At 55.4% G+C, this 26,606-nt stretch overlaps 3 protein-coding genes across 8 annotated transcripts; 1 reads left to right on the top strand and 2 right to left on the bottom strand.

Moving 5' to 3' along the window:
- Positions 1-715: 715 nt before the first annotated feature.
- PRRT3 (proline rich transmembrane protein 3) lies at positions 716-7,475 on the top strand. Its single transcript, XM_072940826.1, has 4 exons — positions 716-784; positions 3,434-4,511; positions 4,726-4,881; positions 5,484-7,475. The coding sequence occupies exons 2-4, from the start codon at positions 3,491-3,493 to the stop codon at positions 7,241-7,243; spliced, it is 2,937 nt and encodes a 978-aa protein (XP_072796927.1). The 5' UTR covers positions 716-784; positions 3,434-3,490; the 3' UTR covers positions 7,244-7,475.
- Positions 7,476-8,143: 668 nt separating this feature from the next.
- Positions 8,144-16,452, bottom strand: CRELD1 (cysteine rich with EGF like domains 1). 2 transcript variants are annotated; one of them, XM_072941830.1, is made up of 12 exons: positions 16,327-16,452; positions 15,627-15,819; positions 15,316-15,398; positions 14,684-14,755; positions 12,701-12,811; positions 12,324-12,415; positions 11,455-11,631; positions 11,275-11,370; positions 10,247-10,330; positions 9,962-10,057; positions 9,613-9,747; positions 8,144-8,814 (listed from the first exon to the last, which is right to left on the bottom strand). In XM_072941830.1, the coding sequence occupies exons 2-12, from the start codon at positions 15,798-15,800 to the stop codon at positions 8,600-8,602; spliced, it is 1,335 nt and encodes a 444-aa protein (XP_072797931.1). In that variant the 5' UTR covers positions 15,801-15,819; positions 16,327-16,452; the 3' UTR covers positions 8,144-8,599. The 2 variants fall into 2 exon arrangements, with proteins under 2 accessions (XP_072797931.1, XP_006206882.1); XM_006206820.4 differs by lacking the exon at positions 14,684-14,755.
- A 149-nt stretch (positions 16,453-16,601) lies between these two features.
- IL17RC (interleukin 17 receptor C) lies at positions 16,602-26,498 on the bottom strand. 5 transcript variants are annotated; one of them, XM_072941824.1, is made up of 19 exons: positions 26,154-26,496; positions 25,836-25,857; positions 25,487-25,639; positions 25,148-25,222; positions 24,947-25,056; positions 23,888-23,999; positions 23,517-23,561; positions 21,850-21,989; positions 21,568-21,627; positions 21,201-21,255; positions 20,925-21,106; positions 20,781-20,831; positions 19,814-19,859; positions 19,543-19,664; positions 19,201-19,260; positions 18,627-18,675; positions 17,495-17,590; positions 17,351-17,389; positions 16,602-17,254 (listed from the first exon to the last, which is right to left on the bottom strand). In XM_072941824.1, exons 1-19 carry the CDS (start codon positions 26,256-26,258, stop codon positions 16,626-16,628), a joined length of 2,151 nt encoding a protein of 716 aa, XP_072797925.1. In that variant the 5' UTR covers positions 26,259-26,496; the 3' UTR covers positions 16,602-16,625. The 5 variants fall into 5 exon arrangements, with proteins under 5 accessions (XP_072797925.1, XP_072797926.1, XP_072797927.1 ...); XM_072941825.1 differs by lacking the exon at positions 17,351-17,389 and having other exon boundaries at positions 26,154-26,497; XM_072941826.1 differs by lacking the exon at positions 23,517-23,561.
- Between the last annotated feature and the right edge of the window lie 108 nt (positions 26,499-26,606).

The following is a 26,606-nucleotide window of genomic DNA, read 5'->3' as shown; positions in this document are numbered from 1 at the left end:
GTCCTAACCGTGCCTCAGGTAGGAGATTATCTGAAAGGTACACTAGTGCATGTGCACAACAAATGTCTAGGCAGGAATATCCCTGCTTCATTATTCCTGCTAGCAAAAGGCTAGGAACAACATACGTGTCCCACCCCGGGAACTGGATAAATAAAAATGACAGGCTGACCATATGCTGCAGTTTCCAATAGTGAATGCAAGAAATGAGACGGATCTGTAGAAACATACATGGAAAGTGTGCAGGATATACTGCAAAGTGAAGGGCGGAAAGGCAAGTTACAATATGAGCAATATGTACAGTGTGATCTCATTTCCATTTAAAATATACATGTGACTGTGCCTTGAAAAAAACTGAAGGATACACGTCAAGCTGTAGGTTGGGTTAACCTGTAGATCGTATGTAGCCTGTATGTATCCCTATAAGGAGATAGGTCTAGAGATGCAAAGGAAGTGAGCTCGCCATCCCAGGAGGCGTCCCAGAGACTGGCTGCCCCTTTGCAGGGATGCTGCGGAAGTGATTTCCACATCGCTTGGAGGTGACCTCGGTCCTCTTCTTGGCCCTGAGAATCTGAGAGAGGAGAGGTCAGGCCTGGGAGAAGAATCCACCCCTAAGGGGAAAGGGTTAACCGGGGATGGCGCTCCTGTGGGCGGGCTCCGCGATCGCGATCGGCAGCGCCGGGCTCTGTTAGCCAAGTCTGAGCATCTCGGAGGATGCGGCGCGGCGAGCGGCCTCAGGGACGCGCGCAAGGTGAACGCGGGGGCTGCCTGCCGGCGCGGAGCCCAGGTGAGGAGCTGGACTAGGGAGGAGGCGATGGTGGGGTCCCAGGCAGGGAGCATGGCCTGCAGCCCCCCTCTCAGGCGCGAGCGGCTGGGCCTGCACGAGCGCCCACCCCCACCGGGGACACTGCGGGAAGGCGCGGAGCCAGGGGAGGGATGGAGAGCGAGAGGTAACCCGAGATGGACCAGCTCCTGGAGGCTGCCTTGCGGCGGCCCTCGCCCTGCCTCCAGGCTGGCCTCTCCCTAGTCCCTGGGGCAGGGGAACCACTTCCCCCTACCAACCAAAAAAAAATCTCTCTTCAGCAGCTGGAACCCAGGGCTGGGCAGCCCCCTCCTAGTCCAGAGATGACTACATCTCTTGGATTGGGGGTGGTGAGCAGATGGTATATGCTTACCATTGAAGTCTCCTCCTCTGCAAAGCTTTCCAACGCCCCGTGTAAAATGAGCCACTGCGGGTTTCACAGCCCCTAGTATGGCCACTCGCCGGCTGTGTGACCTTGGGCAGTTACTCAACCTCTCTGAACCTCGCTTTTTTCTCCTGTGAAACGGGTGTAGCCACAGCCACTTGTATTGGGAAAGGTGCATGAAATCCAGGACATGTAGCTAAGCTTAGCATAGGCGTCTAAGTGGGTAAGAGCTCACACAAGAGTACTATTATTAACCAGGACCTGTGTTAGTGGCCTTTCAGTCCTGCCTCCTCAGCTCACTCTGACTCCTGACACTGGAACGGAGACTTCTCTTTGGGTCCCCAGCACCTAGCCTGGGTCGGAGCAGAGCAAGGGGCTTGGCGAATGTTTGAGAAATGAACTAACAAGACAGAGTCTAAAGCTCAGTTTTGGAGGATAGGTTTAAGGGGGTCTCTGAACCCCCTGAAATTATCCACAAGCTCTGTTGGGCCTGGGCATTTCCCTGGGGAGAGCACCTGGAGTTTTCAGCTTCTCAAGGTGTCTGCGAGCCGCCAAGGATTAGGAAGCAGGGAGCTTTGAGCACACCTGCTTCCCCGAGGGAAGGAACAGGCACTAAACATACCCGGGCACTGGGTCTCATAGCTGCTATCCCCCCTCTCCTGGCTGGGGGTCCCTTCCTGCCTCCCCAGACTATCCACCTGGGGATCATGCACCTGGAGGCAACAAATAAGAGATGCAGCCCTCGAGAAGCCCCAGGCCGGTGGGGGAGACAGGAGATGATCACCCTGTGTGACCAGGGTGACCGGAAGGGGTGGAGGGGGTGTCAGGGAAAGAAATACCCAAGCTGAAACAAGCCACCGTCCTATCTTACCTGATTTCTGCACTGGCCTCTCTCCCCCTTTTAAAACACTTAGCAGATCTGGTCACTCCCATGCTTAACATCTCCACTGGATTCCTGGGACACTTTTAGAATAAAATCCAGGTGCCTTTTCTCAGCTTTGAGAAGGCCCCTGCCCCCTGGTTTCATCTCCCTGTGCTCCCTCCTCCTGCTTTTGCTGTGCTCTTCATTCCTGCTGAAGGGCCTTTCTGTTCCCTCCGCCAAATGCTTTTTCCTGATATCATCACGTGGCTGACTCCTTCCCATTCAACGTTTAGCTGAAAGTCACCTGAGAGGGGCTTTCTCGCACCCCTGAGTAAAGTAGGCCCCCATCCCTCTCTCTCTTAACCCCATTTTATGTTCACCATAGCTCGCTTTATTTACAAGTATTGATCGTCTGTTTCCTACCTACAATGCCAGCTCCCTGAGGGCAGGTAACTTGTCAGTCTTGTTCACTGTTTTATCCCAAGGCTCGGCACACAGTATGTGCTGAAATTATTTGTTGAAAGAGTTAAGGGGGCTGGTGGCAAAAAAAGATTTCTGACCAAAGGGAAAAGTAAAAGGGCTTTAATGCTTATTAAGTTCCTATTACAGGCCTGGCCCATGTGTTGTGTTATGCAAGTCTTAGAAGAACCCTTCTGAGTTAGGTACGATTTTTAAACCCATTTTACTGATGGGAAAACCATGATGCAGAGGGTAAAGTAACTCACCCAGGAAATGACGAAGCTGGGATTCAAACCCAGATCTCTCCTCAAAGGCAAGGGCATATTCTTCTCCCTCTCTACCTCTCTGATGTTTGAGCGGGGCCTTCAAGAAGAGGATTTAAAAAAAAACAAACTAGGATTTCAGCAAGTGCAGGTGAAGGGAGAGGCATTCCAGCCTACGGGAACAGCAGGAGTAAAGGCCTGGGGCATCAGACAGTGTAGTGGGTGTTGAGGGATATGTGAGCAGCCTGATGTGGCCCTAGAAGGCCAGGGGAGGAGCTGATACCCTCTCCTGAGGGCAGTCGGGAGCCATTGAACGTTTGCGAGCAGGGCAAGTGGCGTGACCACAGATGCAGTTTTAAAAGGTCACTCTGGGCAGAATAAAGAGGTTGGACAGGAAGGGGCGGGCAGGGGGTAAGGGCTGCTCCTTTCTTTCCCACCAGCCCCCTTGGGGCAGCCATGGGAGGCCCAACCCTCATGTGCCATCCCCCTCTCCTTTTTTTTTTTTTTTTTGTTTATTTTGGGAGGAATTTTTAGGGTGGTGGTAATTAGGTTTAATTTATTTTTTTAATGGAGGTACTGGGGACGGAACCCAGGACCTTGTGCATGCTAAGCATGCGCACTACCACTGAGCTCTACCCTCTCCCACACTCTCCTTTTTTTTTTAGGCTCATCCAGTGAAGACTGGAAGCTGAGGGCTCTAGGCCCAGGCATCAGAGTGGACCATGGCCCAAAGCCCGTGGGGCTGTGTGTGTGGCCTCCTGCTGCTCTTGCTGCTGCTGTCCCTGGGGTCTGGCCCTGCCCTGGGCCGGGGCCTTCCTCGGCCACTTGAGGACTTGGAACCACATCTGATCCCAGGAGCCCACCCCAAGGGCCCTCTTGGCACAGAGCCCCAGGCCTTCGACTTCCTCTGGGAGGAGCCCAGAGACAAGAACCCCGGGGACTCCAGTGTCCCCCAGGTCCTTGCTGAGGAAGTGCCTGAGAGGCGCGCAGACTCCTTCGGCCTAGCCCTGCATGGACCTAAAGCAGCCCATGGGGCTCAGAGAGAAGGACTCCCAGTAACTGATGACCTCCAGGTGGCTCGAGGGCCAAGTTCTCAGGGCTGGACAGGACCTCCTGAACCACAGGAGCCTATGGAGCAAGAAGCACCTGTCCCCTATCCAGTGGACGCCCCCCATGTCACTTTGATCCCTACAACTTCCACGCTCCAAACTGAGACGGCCACGGTTCCCCCCACCCCTGGGGAGCCTGGAGGCCAAGTGGGACAGCGGCCATCTGGAGATGAGAGTCTGGTAGTGGCCAAAGACAAGACCAGGGTCTCAGAGACATCCCCCTGGGAACACAAGGGCCCTCCCCACACGCTTGCTCCCCACCTGGGCACTACTGTGAGGCCAGTGCTGGAAGGACAGGGCCAGGGTGAGGAGGACGTCCAGGAGACAGCTCACAGTCCCCTCACCACCCAGCAGGATCCAGCAGCCCCTGATGTTGGCTCAGTATCCCCAGCTGAGGGGGCATCCTCTCAGGAGCCTGAGTCCCAGCCAGACCTGGCATTGGCCAGAAGCCTTCCTCCTGCTGAGGAATTGCCCTTGGAGCTCCCCAAGAAGGCTGGAGATGGGGAGACCTGGGAAGTCAGTTCTCCAAGTCCCTCACCCAAACTGGCTGATCTCCCTGATGTCAGGGACTCACCAGGACCCCAGCACTCAGGTCCTCCAGCCACAGAAACTCCTGATGCACAGCTCAAGCCAGGTGGGTATCAAAGTGAGGGTGCTGAGCAGGGCTGGGGGGGGGGCAGTTTTCCAGGGCAGCCAGATGCCCCAGTTTCCACATGACCTCTGGTCCCTCTTGGTTCTGCTTTCCTCATTCTGGCAAATGAGGGTGATTGTGCCTCCCTCCTGGGGGGATGAGATTTTGGGGAACGCCAGGAAGTCAGGCAAAGTGATGACTGCTTTTGTTATTTCAGAGATAGCAGCAGTGAATGGAGCAGACCCCATCTCCCCCCAGCGGGTGAGAGGAGCAGTGGAGGCCCCAGGTACCCCCAAGTCCCTCATCCCTGGCCCCTCCGACCCTGGCCCAACTACAAACCGAACAGAGAGCCCTGTGGGAGCCCTGAAGCCAGGTGAGGGCACACCTGGGGGTTTGGGGAGAGCGGGTACTCTGTCTATTAACTAAGAACCTGTGTGAGGTATATACGGGGGGTGGGGAGGGGAGTGAATGGGGACAAACACCTCCTTAAAGGAACTGGTAAAGAACGCCTTCAAACAACTTAGGATAATAAACTAATACTCACTGGATACTCCAGGAGAATTCATTTGCACTCTGGGGGCTAGAAAATTCTTAAACGTAACAGGTGTATTTAGTGCAGTGATTCTCCAACTCCTACAAGTCACTGGAGGAGTTTTTAAACAATTCCAATGCCCAGGCCCAGGCCCAGGGGATTCTGATTTGAGTTTATCTTCAGGTGATTCTAATATGCAGCCCCTGTTGAGAACTGTGGGAATGTTAATAAGAATAATAGCTCACATCCATTTAACGCTTACTGGGTGTTGGGCACTAAGCTATACATTTACTCTCACCACAACCCCATGAGGGAGGTGCTGTTGCAACTCGCATTTTACACATGTGCTTGGAAAAGTTAAACAACTTGTTCACCACACCAGAGAATGATGGAAAATCTCAAGCACTTCTCAAAGGGCTATTTTAATATTGTTATTATTGCAGATGAAGCCGAGGAGTGGCCTGGGCGCCCCCAAAGCCATCCCCCAGCACCCCCTGTCCAGGCCCCCTCGACGTCACGCCGGGGCCTCATTCGGGTCACCACGCAGCGCGCCCTGGGCCAGCCACCCCCTCCGGAGCCCTCAGCCAGCTCCATGGCATCAGCCCCAGCCTCCAGCCCCCCGGCCAACGCCACCGCACCACCCCTGCGCTGGGGTCCCCTGCGGCGGGTGCTGAGCTTTTCCTGGGAGCTGCACGTCTACGGGGTGGGGGTGCTTTTCCTGCTGCCCGCGTTGCTGGCACTGGCCTCGCTGGCAGCCGCCCCTGCGGGGCCCCGGCTGGCACTGGTGGCGGCGGTGCTGGTGCTGGTGGCGTCAGGGCTGAGATCCGCCTACATGCTCACCGACCCGTATGGCTCGCAGGCACGGCTGGGTTTACGCGCCGGCCTGGTGCTGTACAATCTGCCCTTCCCTTTGCTACTCACTGCGCTGGCGGCCCTGACCCTGCTCGGCCTGGGCGCGGGGCTGCCACAGCAGCTGCAGAACCCGCTCCTCCTGGGAGCGCTGGCGTTGGTGCACGGCGTGGGGCTGCTCGCTACAGACCTGCTGTCGGTGAGGCCTGCGCTCAACCTCCTGGCTCAGGGCTTATCGTGCGCCTGGGGCGCGGCCGTGGCTCTGGGCACGCTCTGCCTGTGCCGTCGCCGCCTGCTGGACGGGCCGAGGGGCTGGGATGCTAGCCCGGGCCCGAGGCTGCTGGCCGTGGCGGGCGCGCTGGGGCTGCTGGCCAGCGGCTTGCAGCTGGCGGCCGCGCTCTGGCTGTACCCGGGCCCGGGCCGGGTGGGCCGCTTCTCGTGGGCCTGGTGGGGCGTCCACTTTTGGCTGCGCCTGCTGGAGCTGACGTGGGCGCTCACCCTGGCGCTGGCCGCTGTGGCCGCCGCGCGGCCCAGGCCGCCCACGGAGCACGCTTGCTGGGCTAAGCTCCTGCGCCTGGCGTGCCCCACGCCCTCGGGCAAGACCGAGGTGCCTGAGCGGCCCAACAACTGCTATGCGGGGCCCAGTGGCGTCGGCCCAGGTACCTTGGACATCAGTAAGAGCCTCATCCGCAACCCAGCGGAGGGTGGGCCGCCGGCCACGCCCAGTTCAGGCGCCTGGGGTTCCTCTGCGTCGCTGGGCCGCGGGCCCCAGGGTGGTCCGGAGCTGTCCCGCAGCAGCGTGGGGCCGGCGCCGTCGATGAGCGAGCTGGACCTGCGGCCGCCGTCACCCATCAACCTGAGCCGCAGCATCGACGCCGCGCTCTTCCGAGAGCACCTGGTGCGCGATAGCGTCTTCCGGCGCTGCGGCCTGCGCGGCCTGGCCTCCCCGCCGCCCGGGGGCGCGCTGCGGCCACGCCGAGGCAGCCACCCCGACGCCGAGCTCGACGGCTCGGGCTCTTCCCTCCTGCGCGGCCGCTGCCGGTCGCTCAGCGACGTGCGCATGCGCGGGCCGGTCCCCCAACATGTGGTGGACGAGCCTGACCCGGCGGCTTCTGGCAGTTCCGCGGACAGCTTCTCACGGGGTTCACTCAAGATCAGCTGGAACCCGTGGCGCCACGGGCTGTCGTCGGTGGACAGTCTGCCCCTGGACGAGCTGCCCAGCACCGTGCAGCTACTGTCTTCCCCAGCTCCTGCCCCTGCTCCTGCCCAGCCTGGGGAGCCGCAGAGTGGGGTCCAGCCTCCCTGCAAGCCCGGGGACTCCCGCAGCGCCTCCAGTGACACCATCGAACTCTGAGGGGGTCCAGAAACTCAGGACCAGGGCCCCCGCCTCGATGGCCCTACACGGGCATGACCAACCGGGACAGTTGAATATTTGCAAAACATTTCGGGAGTATTCCTGGGCCTCCACCTGATTGCAGCCTCCGGAGACAAGCCTGGGTGAACTCACCCCGATTTTTGTTTTTTTAAATATCTCTATTTTTTTCCAGTATTTTGCACAGAGGCCGTGACTTAAGCGGAATACAGGGTGGACATGCACGACTGGAGAATGGAAAATGGGGTCCAGGTGCCCCAAACACCCCCCCCCCGCCTCCAGACTCCTCAGTGGAGATGAGGCTTGCTTGCCCAGACTGTCCTTTGTGCCAAAGAAATAAATCTTAGGACTTCGCTCATGCCTCCCTCTGGCCACGCAGGATCCTGTTCAGAGGAGAGGTAGCAGGGCCCACCTCCCAGTAACTGCAAGTCCTGTGTTTACTGTGGAGGGGAGGGCTTGCAGAGTAAATGGCGCTGGACCCTTGCAGGCTTTAGAAATAATGGCTCCCAATATTTTATGGAACATCTATCTGCTGTACACTGTCTTCAGCTCTTCACATTCGTCACCTTACTTATTCGCACATTAAGCCTGAGTGGAAAGTATTTTCGTGTCCATTATAGATGAAAAGAGTGGATGAAAGCCATTTGTCCAGGGTCCTTTGGCAAATGAGAGCTGGTACTAAACCGAGAAAGTTCCACTCCTAAGCCTGGTCCCTCCATCCCCCTTTCTCCTAACACCCCTTCATGGTCAAGCCTTTCCTCTGTCTTCCATGGGGGTACCCCTCAATTTCCCAGGGTTTTAAAAAACTTCCCCAAGGGTGGAGGGGCCCTCAGAAACTCAAGCCAACTCATGGCAGGTGGGGGCAGGTAGTAAGACTGCAGCTTCTCCATTTTCCAAGACCTTTATTTCCTGAGATGAATCAATAAATAAATCAGTGGCTGGGGGGCAGGTGAGTACAGAACAGGAGCTGGCAGCATGCAGCTGGCAGGAGGGGGCTGTGATGGGCCCATCCCTGCAGGGACCCCTCCCCATTCTGGGCAGGGGCCAAAGCTCACTAGCAGCCACCACGAGGAGACACTTTATTTTAAAAAATCCACACACATTGTGAAGCCTGCCCAGTGCACTCGGGCCAAGACCTCACGGCGCCCACCCCGGGGCTGCTTTTCCACTGCAGAGGCCTCACGTGCCCAGGCTGTGGTGCCTGGGCTGCTCTGTAAGGTGGGCTGGGGGTACTTACCCCACTCTCAAAAATAAAGCAAGTGCCTCAAGTGTCCAGGCGGGAGAGTCCTACCTCGGGGGCAGCCCAGGCGGGAGGAGATCCTGCAGGTGTGGCAGGGATTATCTACCCTTGATGAAGCCCTCCAGCACACGGTCACTGCGCTCTGACAACCAGTAGCCAGTCATGGCCGCCACAGCCCCGATGAAGATGGCAGTGAAGACCAAGTCGCCCTTGGCAGCCAGCGTGGCCAGAGCGCAGATAATGACACCGAAGAACATCTGCTGCAGGACCACCAGCTCGTCCTCTGTCATCTCCGAGAAGAAGCCCGCTGACTCTGAGCAAGAGAAGCGCCTGTCACTCAGCCCCCGTTCCCTGAGCCTCCCACACGCCTGATCATTGCTGCTGCGCGCCTGCCGGGCACACCAGCACAAGATGTCATTTGCTGCTGAAAACAACTCCAAGAGGGGCAGCTATTATCCCTGTCTCACTAAATGGGAACCTGAGGCTCGGAGAGGTGAAGAGGTTTGCCCAAGGCCAGGTGGGCGAGTTGGGTCAGAGCACGTGTGCTAGCCCAGCTCCAGAGCCAGAGTGCTGGCATCAATGCCCAGCTCTGCCACCTGCTTGCCATGGTGGCCCTGGGCAAGTTGTTCCATCTCTGTGTCCCAGCTTCCACTATACCAGTGGGGATGAGAATAATAGCTACAGCACTGGACTGGTTTTAGGGGAGAAATAAGTTAATACGTGCAGCATGCTTAGAACAGCGTGTGACACAGGGTTAAGAGCTGTGGAAGTGGTCACTATCATCACTGTGACTGTCTTTGGTCTCATCACACCCATGGCCTACGGCAGCTCTCAGTGGCAGGGCAAGGATGAGTCCCACTGGACAGATGAGGAAAGAGGCCTGGGGAGGCAGAATGACTTGAGGCCAAGTCCCATTTTCTTTCCACCCTGGGAGCTGTGAGGGCAACAGAAGCCAGCCTGGGGATCAGATGTGGGGTTCAGGTCCCAGTGCAGCACACGAGGGCTGGGTGGCGGTGGGGGTGGGAAAGGGCTGGCAGTGGCCTGGAGGCAGGGCTTCCCTGCCCCCTGGATGGTGACCCTCCCAGGTTTCTGGGGCCAGCATGGGGCTCACCTGGGATCTGCTCCTTCACACAGATGCCCTCCATCTGTTTGTAGCCCTCGGCACAGACGCAGCGGTAACTGCCCTCCGTGTTCTCACACTGCTCGTTCTCTCCCGGGCACACCACTGTCTCACACTCATCCACATCTTGAGGAAGGACGCAGAGGATCAGAGGCCTGGCCACCAGGATCCCACGGGCAGGGCCCCTGACTCTGTCTTGCTCACATCCTGACACCCCTCTGCCCCGGCCCAGGCAACCTTCCACCCTTCCTTCCCACGCCCTGTCCACCTTCCAGCCCCTCTCAATTTGTGGTGGGCAAGGCCCCCCCGGGTGCCGGAGCCCTACCAGCAGGACACTCACCGAGGCACTTGGAGCCCACCTGCTGGTAGCCAGGGCTGCATCTCTTACAGCGGCCTGGCCCTGCCCCCATGCAGCCCAGGCAGGCTTTGGCACAGTCTGGAGAAAGGAGAGGAGAAAAGGATGCGAGCTGCCCGTAGGCCTGAGGGGAAGCCCTGCTCCAGAAGAGCTCTGGGCAGGAGATGGGGAGAAGTTCTGGTACCTGGGAAGGTGGAAGTTTGTGGGGAAAGGCGTGGAGCAGTTCCTCCCACCATCCCCACCCTCTTCCTGTGCAGGAGCGGCACGTACCTCGGCACTCGTAGGAGCCCTCTGTGTTCACACAGAACTGGTCGGGTCCACAGCTGGCTCGCTCTGTGCCACACTCATCAATGTCTGCAAAGAGGCCAGTAGGGTGGGGACTTCAGTCCCTATTTCACTAACGGGGAAGCTCAGGCCTGGGTTGTTGCGAAGGGACTAGCCCAGTCCCCAGTGGTCCAGACACCACAGGCTGTCCACCAGCACGCACACAGAGGTGCAGCTGGACTCCGGGCCGTCCAGCAGGAGACGACATTTTTCAATCTGCCTTGCAGCCAAGTGTGGCCTTGTGATTGCATTCTGGCCAGCAGGATGTAAACAGAAGTGACGTGCTCCACTTCTGGCTTGGCCTTAAAACAACAGACGTGGACTCCTCCGTGCACTTTCTTCCCTTTCTCACTTCCTGAATGCTGGGTCATGGAACACGCAGGTGCTCGTGACCCAGCCTCAACCAGGAAGCCAACACCCAAGGGAATGAATGCACAATAAGACAGAAGGAATCTGGGTTCTTAATGACTGGGACAAGCAGCGCTTCCCTGCCAGCCTGGACGACTGGCTTCGAGACTGTGATATGAGATAAAAATAAACCTCTATATTCTTTAAGCCACAGTCTTTGAGAATCTTTTTGTTACAGCAGCTTAGCTTTTATCCTCTTCTATCTAAATGGCTAGGCAGGGATCAAACTAAGTCTGGAACCCAGGTTTCCTGTCCCAAGTTCAGTATCTTCATTCCCCTGGCTAACCCTTTTTCAATTTTCAAGACTTGACCCAAGTGACACCTCCTCCAAGAAGCCTTTCCTGATTCCCCCCCCCCACCATGGAGCTGGAAGAGGTACATCTCTCCCTGTAAAACCATCAGTCTGTACCGTAAGTACCTGGTTACTCTTCTGCCTTCCCAACCAGGTTGAGATCTCCATGAAGGTGGGGACCGGGTTGGTCTAGCACAGAGATGTGTGTGTTGATGGGGAACCAAGCCCAGGACCCCTCCCTGCCCCTCCAGGCCTAGGGCAGGGCCCCACTCACCTACACACTTGAGATGATGCAGGGTCCAGCCCTTCTTGCACTGTAAACAGTTTGATTCCTCAGGTCCCGAGCAGCGGGCACAGGGGCCAAAGCAAGCTGAGTGGGATGGGGGACATATGAGGGTGTGTAGGCAGGCACCCCAAGTGCCCCTGCCCAGTGCTGCGCCTCTCGACTACCTACCCGAACATACCAGATGGCTGGCGTTGCGTTCTGCCTCAAAGTAGCCAAGGCTGCACTGGCCACAGGCCTCTCCACCGTAGCCGGCTTGACAGTCACAGTGCCCGCTGCCCCCTCGTGTCCCTTCCCCTTCACACTGCCCGTAGCCACCGCAGGGCCGCTCTGCGCCCCCAGGACAGGCTGTGGGCAGACACCAAAGCAGGTGGGACTGTAAATACAATCTTGTATGTAGAGAATATTATCCCCATATCTGTCAACATTTCTGGAGAGGAAATGATTTTAATGATGACATAATATTCTGTCATAAAACTGTACGCAATTTACTTAACCAATGCCCCATTGTGGAACAGTTATGTTATTTATAAATCTTTTCTTTTATAAAGACTGAATTGACCATCTTTGTTGTTAATCTTTTTTTTTTTTTTTGCTAATTCTTTATATCACTGCTTCCAGAGAGATTTTTCTAAAAAAGGCTAGTAGTAAGTTCAGCCCCTGCCTCATAACTGTATGCAGAAAACGGTGGTGAAAACAGGGGCTTCTGCCCATCCCTAGGAAGGTCACCTTAGTCCAGGGCATGGGGCCTGGGCTGGTCCAGGCATGGGAAATGGCGGGAAGGATGGGGGCACTTCTCAAATGCATGATAGAAACCACAGCTGTATCTGACTCGGTCTAGCCCTGTGTCTTTTTCCAGGGCCATTCTCCGTTGATTTGTTCACCTCACCAGCCCTGTGAGACAGGGTCCTGTTCATGGAGGTCCAGAGAAGTTATCTGAGCAGACTAAGCTCACACAGCCAACTAGGGACAGAGCCAGGCCTGGATCCCTAGCCCCAGGATTCCCCTTCCATCTCCCAAGAAGAACATGAAAAACTCACGAAGGCAAGAGGGCCCAAAGGTGCCTGGCGGGCAGCAGAGCTTCAGGGAATCGGAGCAGAGCCACTGGAAGAGGTCTGGGGCTTCCTGCTGCCTGAAGCGGGGGACAGCGCGGGGACTGAGACAGTGTCAGAGGTGCTGCCCCCCCACCTCCCTCAGAATCTGTGAAACAGCCCATCTTGGGCATAAACCCAAAGGCTGCCTGACCAACACCCCTTCCCCATTTGGGAGAGGCGTAAACTGAAGCTCAGAGTGAGCCTGGTCCCCCAGTGAGTCCTGAGCGCACCTGGCTTTGAAGGAAGGAGGCGAATGGGGACACAGCCCCTAGCTTACCACCCCCTGCTTTACCTTTCGCCCCCGGAAGGCCCCGACCACTCACTTGTGAAACCACCAGCTTTCCACCAGCTCCTCACTCAGCTCCAGCAGGCGGTGGCACTCAAAGTCCGACTTGCTGCACACGCCTTCCAGCACCTCTACCAGGCGGGTCTCGCTAACCAGACAGGGATGAGCGTTAGGGCCACACTCCAGCCCACCTACCACCCTCCTCACCGTCTCCCCTCCCGCCCCTCCTCGTGCCAGACCATGTCAAAGGAAAGGCTACAGGCCATAATGGCATGGGTACTGGTTTGGGGAGTCAGACAGCCCTGGGTTCTAATCCAGTGGTGTGACCTTGGGCAAGTCATTTACCCTCTCCCAAACCTGTTTTCTCATCTGTAAAATGGGGACAATACTCCCTGCAGGTTTGTTGTAAGATAGCTCAGTCCCTGCATCTGTGCAATGGAATATAACACCCTTGCTGGGTAGATGTGGTTAAAAACATATCGTATTACAAGTGCTGGCAAGGACGTGGAGAAACTGGAATGGTCCAACACTGCAGGTGGGAATGAAAAATGGCGCAGCCACTATGGAAAACAGTTTGGCAGTTCCTTCATAAGTTAAACATGGAATCACCATCTGACTCAGTAATTCCTCTTCTGGGTACATAGCCAAAAGAATGGAAAACAGGTGTTAAAACAAAAACCTGCACACAAATGTTCACAGCAATACTAAGCACAATAGCCAAAAGGTAGAAACAGCCCAAATGTCCATCAACTGATAAATGGATAAACAAATGTGGTCTATCCGCACATCAGAATATTATTAAGCCTTGAAAAGGAATGAAGTACTGATATTTGCTATAAGATGGATGAACGTTGAAACCATTATGCTAAGTAAAAGAAGCCAGACATAAAAGACCAAATTGTATGATTCCAATGGAATCAGCAAATAGCACAGAGACAGAAAGCAGACTGGTGGATGCTAGAGGCTAGGGGAGGGGGAAAGGGAAGTGACTATTTAATGGCAATAGAGTTTCTAGGGGCGATGAAAGCAGTCTAGAACTAGAAAATGGTAACAGTTGCACAACACTGTGAATGTACTAAATGTCTCTAATGGTAAATTTTATACTATTGCATTCTACCACAATGAAAAAACTTTTAAATATACATGTACATTAAACGTATTATACATATATAACAGGTCTGGCACAGTGCCTGGCATATAGGAGGAGGTGATTTAAAACAAAACAAAACAAAACAAAACAAAACAAAACAAAACAAAACAAAAGGAGCCATTATAGAGCTAGAAGTGCTCTCAAGGTTATCTTGGTCAATCTCCTCATTCCCAAATGAAGAAACAGGCCCACTGAAGGAAAGGAAAATGTTACATAATAATAAAACTTTTATTTCTAGTGGGCATCACAGTTTAATCCTTACCACAATCCTATGAAGTAGGCAAAGTTGGTATTTAATATCCCCATTTTACAGATGAGGAAACTGAGGATCAGAGAGAAGTGACCTTCCCTAGGGTATAGTCAGAACTGACAACCAGGTCTAACTCCAAGCCTTGCTGATTCCTTCTCCTCAATCTGACACTGAAAACGTGGAGGGCCTGGGGCTCAAGGCTCTCCTCTCAATATAATCTCATCTTGTCCCAAGACTTGACTATATGCTGATTCTATGCTGATGACCGCCAAATTCACGTCTCCAGTCCTACTTCTCTCCCGAACTCCTGACTCCTAAATCTAACTCTCCTTGACTCTTTACGGACATCTCAGCCCAACAAGTTTAACGAGAACGCCTGATTCCATGACCTCCCTACATCTTTTCCTTCCTCAGTTTCGCCCATCTCAGAAAACAGTCCCACTATTCACCCAGTTACTCAGGCCCAAAACCTACCGAGGAACTTTTATTCTACTTTTTTCTCTCACATCCCATAATGATTCCATCATCAAGTCCTATCAGTCTATCTGCAAAATACACCCAGAATCTGACCCCTTCTCATCATGTCCACTGCTGCCCTCATGCCTAGACTATGCACCCACCTCCAGACTGGTCTTTCTGCTCCTCCACCCTGGCACCCTAGAGTCTGTTCGCTACACAGCAGTGTCAGTGACCTTTTAAAGGTATAAATAAAACCACATCACTTTCCCACTCCAAACGTCCTACCCACCACTCTCCCCTCTGCTCACTCCAAATCCAGCCACTTCTCAAATACACCAAGCTCAGTCCCCCCCTTTCCAAATCCCTCCCCTGATTTTCACACAGTTCGCTCTTCACCTCAGGTCTCTGTTCTTTTGTTTTGTTTTGTTTTTAATGGAGGTGCTGGGGATTGAACCCAGGACTTTGTGCATGCTAAGCATGCGCTCTACCACTGAGCTATTTCCCTCCCTACTCAGGTCTCTGTTTTAATGTCGTATGTCAAATGCCACATCTCTCACCATTCTGTAGTCCACCCTGCTTTACTGTTCTTCACCTGATATGATTTTATTTACTTCTTCACTGTCTGTCTCCTCTACTGGAATGTAAGCTCCATGAAGATGGATTTTGCTTGTTTACTGCTGTCCTACAGATGTTCAATGATACTGTTGAATAAGTGCTCCCAAAGAGTCTCCACCAGCATAGCAGAGACTGGGATGTGAAGTAGACAAACCCATCCGTCCAGCTTCTTCCTTACCTGTCTTTGTATTTAGACAACTTCTCTTCCTCCCAGGCAGTGTTTCCACCTCCAAAGTTGTCCCTGATGGTTCTCTCCAGGCCCTGGAAATGGAAAAAATTAGTAATAGCCAAGTATAGTTCCTGGCACACTCTAGCTCTTTCACTGATCAGGAAACTGAGGCACAGAAGGCAACCTACCCAAGGCTATACAACCAGTAAGTAACCAAGTTGGGACATGAGTGCATGCAGACTTCTATCCCAGAGCTCCCAGCTCTCAACCCCTGTGCTAGAGTAGTTGAGACGCCGCCATTACACTCCTGGTGCACCCACCTTGTTGAAGCTGTCGACCAGTCCCCGGCAGGTATGACATGGATGGGGCTCAGTGGGGGGAGAAGCCTGGGGAGGCAGAGAGGGCTGGACCCACACGGGGGCTGGGAGGCCAAGGAAGAGGCTCAGGCCCCAGAGCAGAGCTGGGGCTAGGCCCCTCTGGGACCATGGGGCCATCTTTTCCCAGGCTGGGCACCTGTAGATAGAGGACGTGGGAAAGGTTTGCTGGAGGAGCCAAGTGAAAAAGAAAAGGATTGATTCTGAGGTGTCTCGAGTCTGGGAGCCCAGATCTGTGTTACTGTAAGAAAAGAAGGCGGAACTACGGTAAGGTCAAGGGAGGGGAGACGGGGGTGGGGGGTGGGGGAAGGAGTCTATTCTACAATTCCAGGACGGTAATAAGTTATCCTCGTCACCGTGGGGGAGGTGGTCTGGATCCTCAGCAAGGGCGTAGGAGTCAGCCCATTGTTCTAGGGTCGGAATATGGCTCCTACGGGCCGGATCGGCGGAATTAGGGAGAATGGGTCAGATTCCTAAGTATTTAGGGAGAAGACGCCAGACGGAGGGTCTTGTGGGGAGGAACCCATATCCGGATATGAAGAGAAGGGGTCAGGTTCGGGGCCTGCAGGCGGCAAAGGCGCGGCCCACGAGCCCGCAAGGGAGTCTCCAGATCCGCGTAGGCTCGAGAGAGGAAGAGATGACCCACCCAGCCCCGGGGCGCCGACAGCTCAGTCTCCCCAACGCCGCCGCGGCCGCGGGCTGCGTAAGACGTGCGCCCTCCGCCTGCTCCGCAGTCCGGGAGGCGGAGCCCGAGCCACAGCCAATGGCAGCAGGCCATGTGCCATTGCGTCACCCCACGCCAGCCAACCAGAGGCGTCGCCGGACTGCACCTGTCTGGGTGTTAAAGGGCCGCTGCGATACAGGGTGCGGGCGGCGGGCCCGGCTATCCGCTGGGTTACAGAGACACTTGGGAGACACAGATAGAAAAATACCGTCTGCTTTTATTCAAGTCCTCTCCTCTGCCTCAGGCCTCATCCCGCGACCCGTCCCCGGGGTCCCTGGGGGCCGGAAGCAGCTGTCCAGGGCGGGCTGGAGGACCCGGGACATTTGCTCCGCCCTCTCCGCGAGCCGCCCGTGGCGGGGGGCGCCGGGCCCCTGCAGGGTCCCCAGGAAGTCTGGCAACTGTGAGGGCAGTGAGAAGACCGGCACGGTGCGGAACAGGGCGGGCACGGCGTCCGGGGACAGCAGTCTGTCGAAGCAGGCTCCGACATAGCGGCCGGGCGCCCGGCCCTGCAAGAAGTCGGGCAGCACACAGCTGAGCGAGGCGGCGAAGGCGTCGTGCGGGCCGTGCGCTGCGGGCGCCGACGCCGCGTCCTGCAGCCACTCGTGGCACAGCGCCACGGCCCCGGGCGAGAAGAGCAGGACCACCACGCCGCCCTCCTGCAGGGTCTGGCGCCGCTGGGCGTGGAACCAGGCCAGGGGCCCCTGCGCGCTCAGTTCACGGCGGCTCCACAGGTCCACGACCACGCGCAGCGGCAGCTGGCACAGCGCCGACGCCAGGGCGCCCACCAGGCGCTCGAAGCCAGCATCGTCGGCGGAGTAGAGGAGCAGAGCCGCGCGGCTCCTGGCGGCCGCTGCGGGAGAGAACAGAGCGGGGCGCGAGATGTGAGTTGGCCGGAGGCCCAGCCCACTGGGGGCGGCCCCCCGCCCGGCGCTGGCTCACAACTCACCCCCCACGCGGACGTCCTCCTTCAAGAGCCTCAGCCACCCTGTTAGGGGAGAGGAGCGGAGGCAGCCCGTGAGCCCAGCCACCGCCTTCTCCTGGCCAGCTTCCAGCCCTGCCCCTGGGTAATGGGAAGCTGGCAAGCGCTCACCTTTCACATGGTTCTTTTTGAGAAGGAGGAGAAGGAAAAGCACAGCGGCAAGGAGTAAGCAGGCCAGCCACACCAGGGCCCAGCGCTGGTGGACGTCTAGGAGACCCAGGGGAGAAGACAGATTTGTTAGAGACCCCACTTCACCAAGGAGAAAAACTGAGGCTCAGAGAAATGAGGTGATTTGCCCAAAGTCCACAGCTCATAGTGTCAGAGCCAGTGTATGAATATAGATCCACCTACTTGGGTGACCTTGGATAAGTGACTTCACCTTCTGCCTCAGTTTTCACCTCTGTAAAATTGGGACAACAGCATCTACTTCATAGGATTGTTGTGAGGACTACATGTATTAATACACATAAAGCACTGAACACAATGCTGGGCATAGTAAGTGCTCAAATGTCAGCTAATATTATTGTCCCCTAAGCCTAAGGTTGCTGGACCCTTGGCCTCACTCTCTTGGATGACTTCAACAGCCTTCCAACTGGTGTCTCTGGTCTCTTTTTGGCCTCTAGTTCATTACCACACGGCAGCCCCAGAGATCTTTTAAAAATACAAATCTGATTACAGCCTTTCAAGAAGCCCCTACTACTTTTCACATAAAATCCAAATTGCTTCCATTGGCTCCCAAAGCCCTACATGGTCCTTGCATCCTCACCTCGTGACAGGTCTGCCTCCCAAGACCCTCCAGCTACACCGACCACCTTGGAGTTCCTTAGAAAGTACCCCACAATCTTCCCCAAAAGGCATCTCTAGCCCCTTCGGCTAGCTTAGCTCCAGCCTTCCCCCTGAACTGCTCACCCTCCTTAGGTTGGGTCCCCATTATGTGCATTCAGGGCTTTGAACACTTTTGCTTTGTAGTGAATGCTTCAGTAGCTCACACTTCTTAAACAACTGTTTAGTTAATGTCTTTCTAGATTCTATAGCTGGCATGGGGGCAGGGATTGTCTCTCTTTGGTAATGCTGAGATCCCTGCAAGTGCTCCTTGTGATTTCTGAATGAAGGAAGGAATGGTCCTCTTGATTCATATGAGCCAGGGAAGGACAAGGCCATTGTGTGTGCTGCCCCTAGGAATGGTTCCTGTCAAGATTCCAGCTCCTGGGACAGAGAGGAGGGGAATTCTTGTAATACTCACACTTGTCCATGGGGCAGGCCCATAATGCTCCCAGGTCATCATCCCACAGCTGTAAGACACAAAACCAAATCCAGAGCCCCCAATTTGGTCTTCAACACCCACCAAGTTCTGGTCCCAAATTTCCAGCCTCAACTATGCATATTTTCCCCGACACACAGGAGGTTGTCATAAGCTGCTCTGCCTTTGCTAATGCTGGACCTACTACCTGGACTTGCCTCCATGGCAGATCTGGCCCACATGAAGACACCCTTTCTTGAAGCTCTCCCTGGAACCCAGAGCTTAGCACACTGATCACTGACTATCCTAACCCAATGCTGGTTTCTAGCCAGCAGTGAGGACCTTGGGGACAGGAACTATGCTTCTTCAACTTTTAGCTTCCCCAGGGCTAGACACAAAATAAGTCCACAGAGCTGGCGGGTGAGTGCTAGAGGGGTGGTGAGGAGGCCCCTGCCAGGAAGAGTGCATTTCCTTGGTAACCTCGGCCAGGCACAGGAAGAGGTAGAAGAGGTTAAAGACAGGGTTTTAGGCCTTTTGCCCTTGGGCATTAGGGAGGGCCCTCCTGCCACATACTCACCTGCAGACACTGGCCTGATTGCAGGTCTTGTAGTAACTGCTCTCCAAGGCGAGCTGCCCTCTGCCAAGTCAAGGGGTGGGGGCTGTCACCTAGAGGCACCACAACTAGGAGACCACCAGGCTACAGCTGGGCAGAATAGTGGAGTTGGGGGGGGTAGTGGAGGGGCTGGGAGACTTTTGAGAGGCCACTGAGTACAAGGCCCTGGTCTGAGTCACCCCCACATCCCCAGAGACCAGCAGAGGGCCTGGCACAGTGGAAGGGAAATTGAGTAGAGTGAACATTTAAGAGCAAGCTTGAGATGGAGCCGGAGAGGTACACGGAGGAGGGTCCCCCAGCCCTCACCGTGGAAGCCCTGCTGAGCAGTGGGGTGCAGCCACTGGCTTCCAAGGCACAGAGTGATCTGTTGTCCTGGGGGCCTCGTGTCTCCACCAGCAGCATGTCATCCTTGAGAGGCCCCAGAGAGTCTGGAAAGGGTAAGAGCCCACTCCGAGTGAGACCCAATCTGGTTGGGGACTGCCACTCCCCTGCTGCATGCCTGACCTTCACCCCCAGGAACTTCCAGGGTTCACCCCTATTGCAGTGGCCCCGCCCCAGCACCCCCAGTCCCACTCACCAGCCCACAAGCACTCTTGCAACTGCAGCGTCTCCCAGCTGTTCACCTGCTTAGAAGGGGCCAGGGTTAGGGGCATGTCGAAAAGCAAGGGCTGGGGCCAGAAAAAACAGAGGAGGGACAGATGAGGGAGGCCTGCTAGGCTAGGGGTGGTCTGGACTTTGGACCTGACCTAAGGCAGACCTGGGTTCAAGGCTGAGTGATTAGGAATCACTCCATCTTTCTCAGGCTCAGCCTTGTGAGGTCCTCTGTGCTAAAGGGCCCTACAACCCTAAATTAGCACTTTTCATTTCTGACAGAGCACTTCATACGTGCCCTTCTCATCAACCCACCTTCTCAAAGAGGCCTTATCTGACCATCCCTCTTGAAATTGCAACTCCAACCCTCCTTTATCCTTCCCCACCTTTTCCTCTAGTTTTAACATGCTGTATAATTTACTCATGTCTGTAGTCTGCCTTTCTCCATTAGAACATAAGCTCTACAAGGGTGGGAACATTTATTGGTTTTATTCACTGACACCTCTCCCAAGTGCCTACAACAGTGCATGGCACATAGTAGCTGCTCAATAAATCTTGAATTAATATTTTTATAACAAACCTTTGGAGTTGTAAAGCAAACCCACTTCTGCAGGTAGGGAAATAGGATAATTATAGCAATAATCAAAGCAGCAAATACTTACTGAGCAATTAGTCTGTGCCAGTCGCTAAGGTGAGGCACTTATTTAATTTTCATAACTATGACGAGATTATTATCATCCCCACTAAACAGGTGAGGAGACTGGTGTTCAGAGAGGTGAAGTGCCCAGGGTCCCAGGGACTGTTAAAGTAAATAGTGGAACTCCTAAAGAGGAAGCCGGCTACCACTTTGCTCCAGGGACCCAAGGATGAAGTGGATCCAGAAGACAATGACTCATCTAGGGGTCCTTGAGGAGTCCTTCCCCCAGCCCAGCTCTCTGGCACCCCTTTCTTGCCTGGATACAGATGTTGGGATGGCCTTTCAGCAACGGGAACTCAAGAGCCTTCTGTAAAAAGAGGGTCATGGGTGGGGCCATGAGAGGCGATCCCCAGGAACCAACCCTTCCCCGACCCCAGGAACCTCCCGCCGCCTCACTTACGTTCACAGTGATATTCTCTCGAGGCAGCGGAGGGACCAGTGGCTGGCAGGGGCCCCCGTCCAGAGCCTGCCAGCACAGTGTGGCCTCGGCGGGCAGTGAGCACGGCGCGTCCAGCCGCCAGCCCTGTGGGGGCAGCAGGTGCAGCCGGGCAGCCCGCCAGAGGTTCCGGTGTGCACGGGGGTCTGCAGGGAGAGGGCGGGGTCACCGTGCACCCCCAGCCCGGCACGCGGCGGCCCACACTGCTCCCACCCTGGCCAGGCCTGTTGGTCCACTCACCCTCTCTAAAGGGGCAGATGCTGGTCCTGACGGAGTCGGGCTCCAGAGGCCACACCTGGAAAGGAAACAGGACTCCACAGCTCCATCCAACCCAGCCAACCCTCTGCTAGGCCCTGGGGACGCATTCATTCAGCCCATACTGTCTGCCCTCCTTGGCCCTCATTATCTGCGAAAGGGAGAGCATTCAGGGCATGCAGTGGCAGAAGACATTGAACGGTGAAGGTCAAGGGAGGGCCAGTCCCCTTAGGGAGCCATAGTTTCCACCTCAGAGAGGACTGTGGAGGTGCGGAGACCAGGAAGGAAAGGGGGACCCTCTCCCAATTCCCCGATCCCCTTCCCCGGGCACCCAGCTGGACTCTGCTCCTACCTGAATGCAGAGGCAGGGAACCAGGTCTGTGTGGTTCAGCGTAATGGTCTGTGGCCCAGTCTGCGGGACAAGCAGAGGGGAGAAGCTGGAGAAGATGAGGAAGAGGAACGCTGGAGGCCAAAGTCGAGCCACCAGGCAGGCAGCCGTTTCTCCACCAATGTTCCTTGCTTTGGGTGTGGGTGGCTGTGTCCTTTCCAGTGATCCCCTTTGATAATGTACTTGCATCCGTAGCACGGGCATCAGCCTAGAGTGGGAATGGAGTTGGGGAGGGGGAGGCCTCACCAGGTTTCTGTGCCACCAGGGTTTTGCAGGGCCCTGGGCCTGGTTCCAGTACAGGGAGAGGCCAAAGCGCTGCTCCTCAGAGACATCCAGCACCAGGCGCACATCTTCGCCATCTGCAGACACATTGAGCCAGGGCAGGGCTGTGGGGAGGCAGAGAGACAGACCTCCTTCACTTCTTCTGCACACCCAAGCCTGGGTCATACCCATCCACTGACCCGTTGGAGTTTCCTTCAAACCCCTTAGACTAGGAGGCCCCTGGTGGGCATAACCTATGTCCCCATCTTGCACCAGACTTTGGCCACATCCCAAGGCCAAGCCCACGTAGGCCCCAGTACGTGGTCTTGAGACAGCTCTTCTCCTTGCTTCTCCCTCTGCACCAGAAAGATCCTGTAACCACTGTAAAATAAGTCATTCTTCTCTGCTCAGAACCTCCTGATGGCCCTCACATCACTCCCAGAGTAAAGCCAGGGTCCTTGCAATGGCTTTCAAGGCCCTCCCCAATTTGGCTGCTGTGACCACTCTAACCTCATTTCCTAGCACTCTTGTCCTTAGTTAATCTGCTGCAGACACACTGGTCTCCTTACTAACACAACAGACATACTCCTGCCTCAGGTCCTTTGCACTGGCTATTCCTTCTGCATAGAACCCTCCTCCCTCTGACACCCGCATCTCCTCCCTCACCTCCTTCAGGTCTTTTGCTCACTGACATCTGCAGCTCCCAACCTCCCTATCCCCCTCCCCCGAATTTTCTCCATAGCACTAATTACCATCCAACTTACTGCATATTTCACATTTCTATGTGTTTATTGTATCTTCCATCACCCCTACCCTGACCTTGACTCCCTCTATGAGAGCATGAATTTTGGTCAGGTTTTTTGTTTATTATGTCAGTTTTTAAAAATTGGTTTACCTCTAATGCCTAGGGCTATTCTTTGGGCAGAGTAATTACTCAATAAGTGTCTGATGAATGAGTAAATCAATGTTTCCTGAAAGAATGAAGCATGAAATCCATGATGTGTATCTGTGTCCTCAAAGCTCCAGATGCTGAGTGGTCTTAAATGAATTACCAAAGAGGCAGCAAGCTTAAGTTTAAGAAACTAAATAGAAAATGAAGTTGAAATAATTTAAGGATTCAAAAAACATTGCAGTGTTTATCTCTCGATCTGGCTGGTAGTTATGCAGGTACACACATATATAAAAATTAACTGAAATGGACATTAAAATTAGTGCAATTTACCCACTTCTCTGTATGTTATGCCATGATAGGAAAGAATATACAGAACAAAAAAAAATGAACAAAACAAAAATAAAATCCAAATAGCATGGGAAAAGTCATCAGAACCTTGAGTTTCTTAGCCCCCATTTTATGGTTTAATATTATGTTAATTTTGATATATGGGGGTGCACCACAATCTTGACAATGCTTTAGGGCCTCTAGATGTCCCTAATAAATGTGTTATGAGGACTGAGAGATACACCTTTATATTCCTAGTGCTTGGAACTAAGTAGGAGCTACTGCAGTTCATGTGTGATGGATGAATGAATGAATGAATGAAGTCTGAGAGCCTCTGAGATGTGGCAACCAGACCGGAAGTCAACTCCGAGGGTCCCTCACACTCCAGAAGCAGCCCCACCCTCCTCCCAGCCCTGCTGGCCCTAGCCCCTACCCCAGCAGCTCTGGATGCTGTCCTGGACTTCGAGCCCCCTGCAGTCTGGGAAGAGATCACAGAAAAGGCTCCAGTGGGGTTGGGAGCCAAAGAAAGGAGGGGGGCAATCCAACCCATGGGGAGCCCTGAGAAGGGCTCCCTGTTCCCTAAATACCACCCACATCTATTCCAGGGCCCAAAATACCTTCCCCAGGCACTGGGAAGCAATGTCACCTGGGGAGAGGAGGCATAAGGGACTGGGACTAGGGAGGACAAGAGTGAGACTGAGTGGGCCTGGGAAGAGTGTGAAAGCAGAAGAGCAGGGGCCAGCAGGGAGAGTGACTGGGGTGGAGGGCAGCACTTGGGGCCCCTGAGGCTCTGGGGCCACTTACCAGGCAGCTGCTGCGTGAGGTTGAGTTCTTTCTGGTACCTGGGCTGAGTGTAGGACCAGATTCGCACCTCAGCCCCCAGGGCGGCCTCGAAGCAGTCAAATACTACAGAGCCCTGTGAGGAGAGGGTGGTGGAAGGCTGGTGGTGTAGGGCTCAGAATCGAGGCCGAGGACTCTGGGCTCCTGTCCACAGACCGCTCCACTCACCCTCTACCCTAGTCCCAGCTGAGCACTGTTATACTGTATGGCCCCAAATTCTGCCATAAAAGTGTCCTCAAGGGCCTCCAGGAGCATACATCTCAGGAGGGGTGGCGGCAGGGCAGGGATAAGTCCATGCCTTATCTCTGCTGTTCTGGGTCACATGCCAAAACTAAGCCATCAGAGACCCCGGCGCAAATGTGGGAGCCCCTCCACACAGAAGTGGTTCCTACACCCAGTGTCTCGGTGGGCCACATGACTGCCCTGTGAGGTGGGCTAGCAGTGTTGTCCCATTATTTTCCAGGTAAGAGGATACTGGCTGGGGACCAGGGTCAGGAGGGGAAGTCAAGGGTTTGAGCAACCTGGCCCGAGGCGAGAGACATCTTCCACCCACGTGCGGCCCCCTGAGGTCGGGAGAAGCCCCAACACTTGGCACCATGGTGCACGTGGGGTGGACATGGTACGGCAGGAGGTCTGGAGAAGTGGATCCAGCCCACAGACTGACTTCCCCTCTGGAAGCCTCAGTTTCTCTATCTGGAGCACAAGGGTAATAACAAACCCTAGTTCAAGGGGGGAGTTTTGAGGATTACAAAAGAAAGTAAAAATTAAACTTTCCAAGGTCCTTCCACACTGAGCATTATCCCAGGTGTTTTTACATATATCAACTCACTTAATCCTCATCACAGCCATATGATGCAGGACTATTCTTAGTCCCACTTTACAGACAGGTAAACTGAGGCATAAAGGACTGAGAGGACTTGCCCAGAGTCCTGCCAGAATCAGGACTTAAAGAGAGAATGCACGTGAAGGCACTTCACACATTTCATCTTTGAAGCTGGTTATTATCATCATTAACTCGCATACCACAGGCTGACCGGGCTGCACGAGGGCAGCGGGCACTTGGACTTCCAGCAGGACGCAGCGGGCAGTAGGGTAGGCCTGGAAGGAGAGCACGACGTGGGCCTGGAGAGAGGCTGTGAGCAACAGGGCAGGGGGGCGGTCAGGCCCAAGGGCCCCAGGCAAGGCTCCAGGGACAGGCAGTCGGGCCAGCCGGGTTCTCCTCACCGTTCCCGTGCTCCTCGAGCTCTGCGTCAGCTGCTCCCCCAAACTTCTCTTCATCTTCAGGCTCTTCCCAGGACCCTGGAAGGACCCGAGAGCAAGGCTCAGGTCAGGCCCCAGCTCTGGCTTTGGGTATGGTTTCCTTCTGGAAAGTTCAGGGCTGAGAAGCAGAGGCCAGGCCTGGTGCCTGGGGGTGGATGGGGAGACGACGCTAAACTGGGGTGTCTGTCAGCCAGTATCCTGCAGCGAATACTGAGGATGCCCAGTGCAGCCCCCCCAGGGCCTCCTGCCCATCCCAGAAACACTCACGTGCACACATGCACAGTCACAGGATGACAGGCTCACCATGCACAGCCAAGTGGATGACCACACGCACACAGAGGTCACAGTCGGTCTCCTCGTGGCATCTTAGGACCAGCTCTGTCTGCAGGCGAGTGGGCACCAGCACGGGGCCTGGAGCGGACACGATGCTCCCAGGCAGGCAGAGCACATCACCATCTGTGTGCGAAGGGCGGGATGGGAGCTGAGGCTGGTCAGACCCAGTGTCTGGTTGCACCTGACACCCCCAGAGGGCCAAGGAGCTTTGGGCTCTTCCTGGACTGCGGGTGGGTGGTGCGGGCCTGGGACTGAACAGCTACCCCCCCGCCCCGATAAACTGGGAAAATCTTTTCTCTCTAAAAGTATGGCTACTCACCCCAGAGGTGGCAGGAAAGGCCCTGGGAAGGAGGTAAAGATGAATCAGTTTATGCCTCCAAATCTAATCACCATCTTTCCCTGCCTGAGGCCCCGAGCTCGCCCACCTCATTCTGGGGCTCCCTTTTCCAGGTCCCTCCCGGAAGAAGACAGACCCAGCTCTTGCCCCCTCCCCATTCTTCTCTTACCCCATCAGCACCCGACAGACCAGCCAGGGCGGTTCTGACAGCGATGGCAGTGACAGGAGCCAGGCTAGGGCCTCAATGGCCGCAGACCGAACCCTGAGCCTTCTCTAACCCTCCCCAGTCCCCAGACTCACCGGAGAGCAGCGGGCAGCATCCTGAAGCCCCACCACCCTCTCTAGAGAGAGGACCACAGGGTTTCGGCCCAGTGCCAAGGATAGAAGGAACCAGGACACAGGCATCTTCCAGGTGTCAGAAGGCACCCAGGCCCGAGGCCCTGTCCTGTCCCCCCCCGAGGGGGGGGCAGACGCCGCACCTCTGCTCCCACTCAGCCCCGCGCCTGTGGGCAGAAGGGGCGGGAATCCCTCCCCAGCCTTGGGGTCCTGGAGCTGGCTAGCTTGCGCACTCCCTCTCCCAGGAGTCCTGACTCCCGTCCCAGCCAAAGTGCTTTCGTTTTGGCTCCCGGCAGGCAGCCAGGCAGCTGTTCCCGCCCCGCCCTGTCCCTCCCACCAACACCAGGACTGGGAGCCAGCAGTCTCGGCCTGGAGTGGTGGCTTCGCCTCCTCCCTCTTTTTGTCCCCTCCTCCTTC

The sequence above is a fragment of the Vicugna pacos genome, chromosome 17 (genome assembly GCF_048564905.1).
Source record: "Vicugna pacos chromosome 17, VicPac4, whole genome shotgun sequence".
Classification (NCBI taxonomy): Eukaryota; Metazoa; Chordata; class Mammalia; order Artiodactyla; family Camelidae; genus Vicugna; species Vicugna pacos.
Note: the sequence above shows the minus strand (reverse complement) of the source record. Positions and strands in the feature narration are given on the sequence as shown.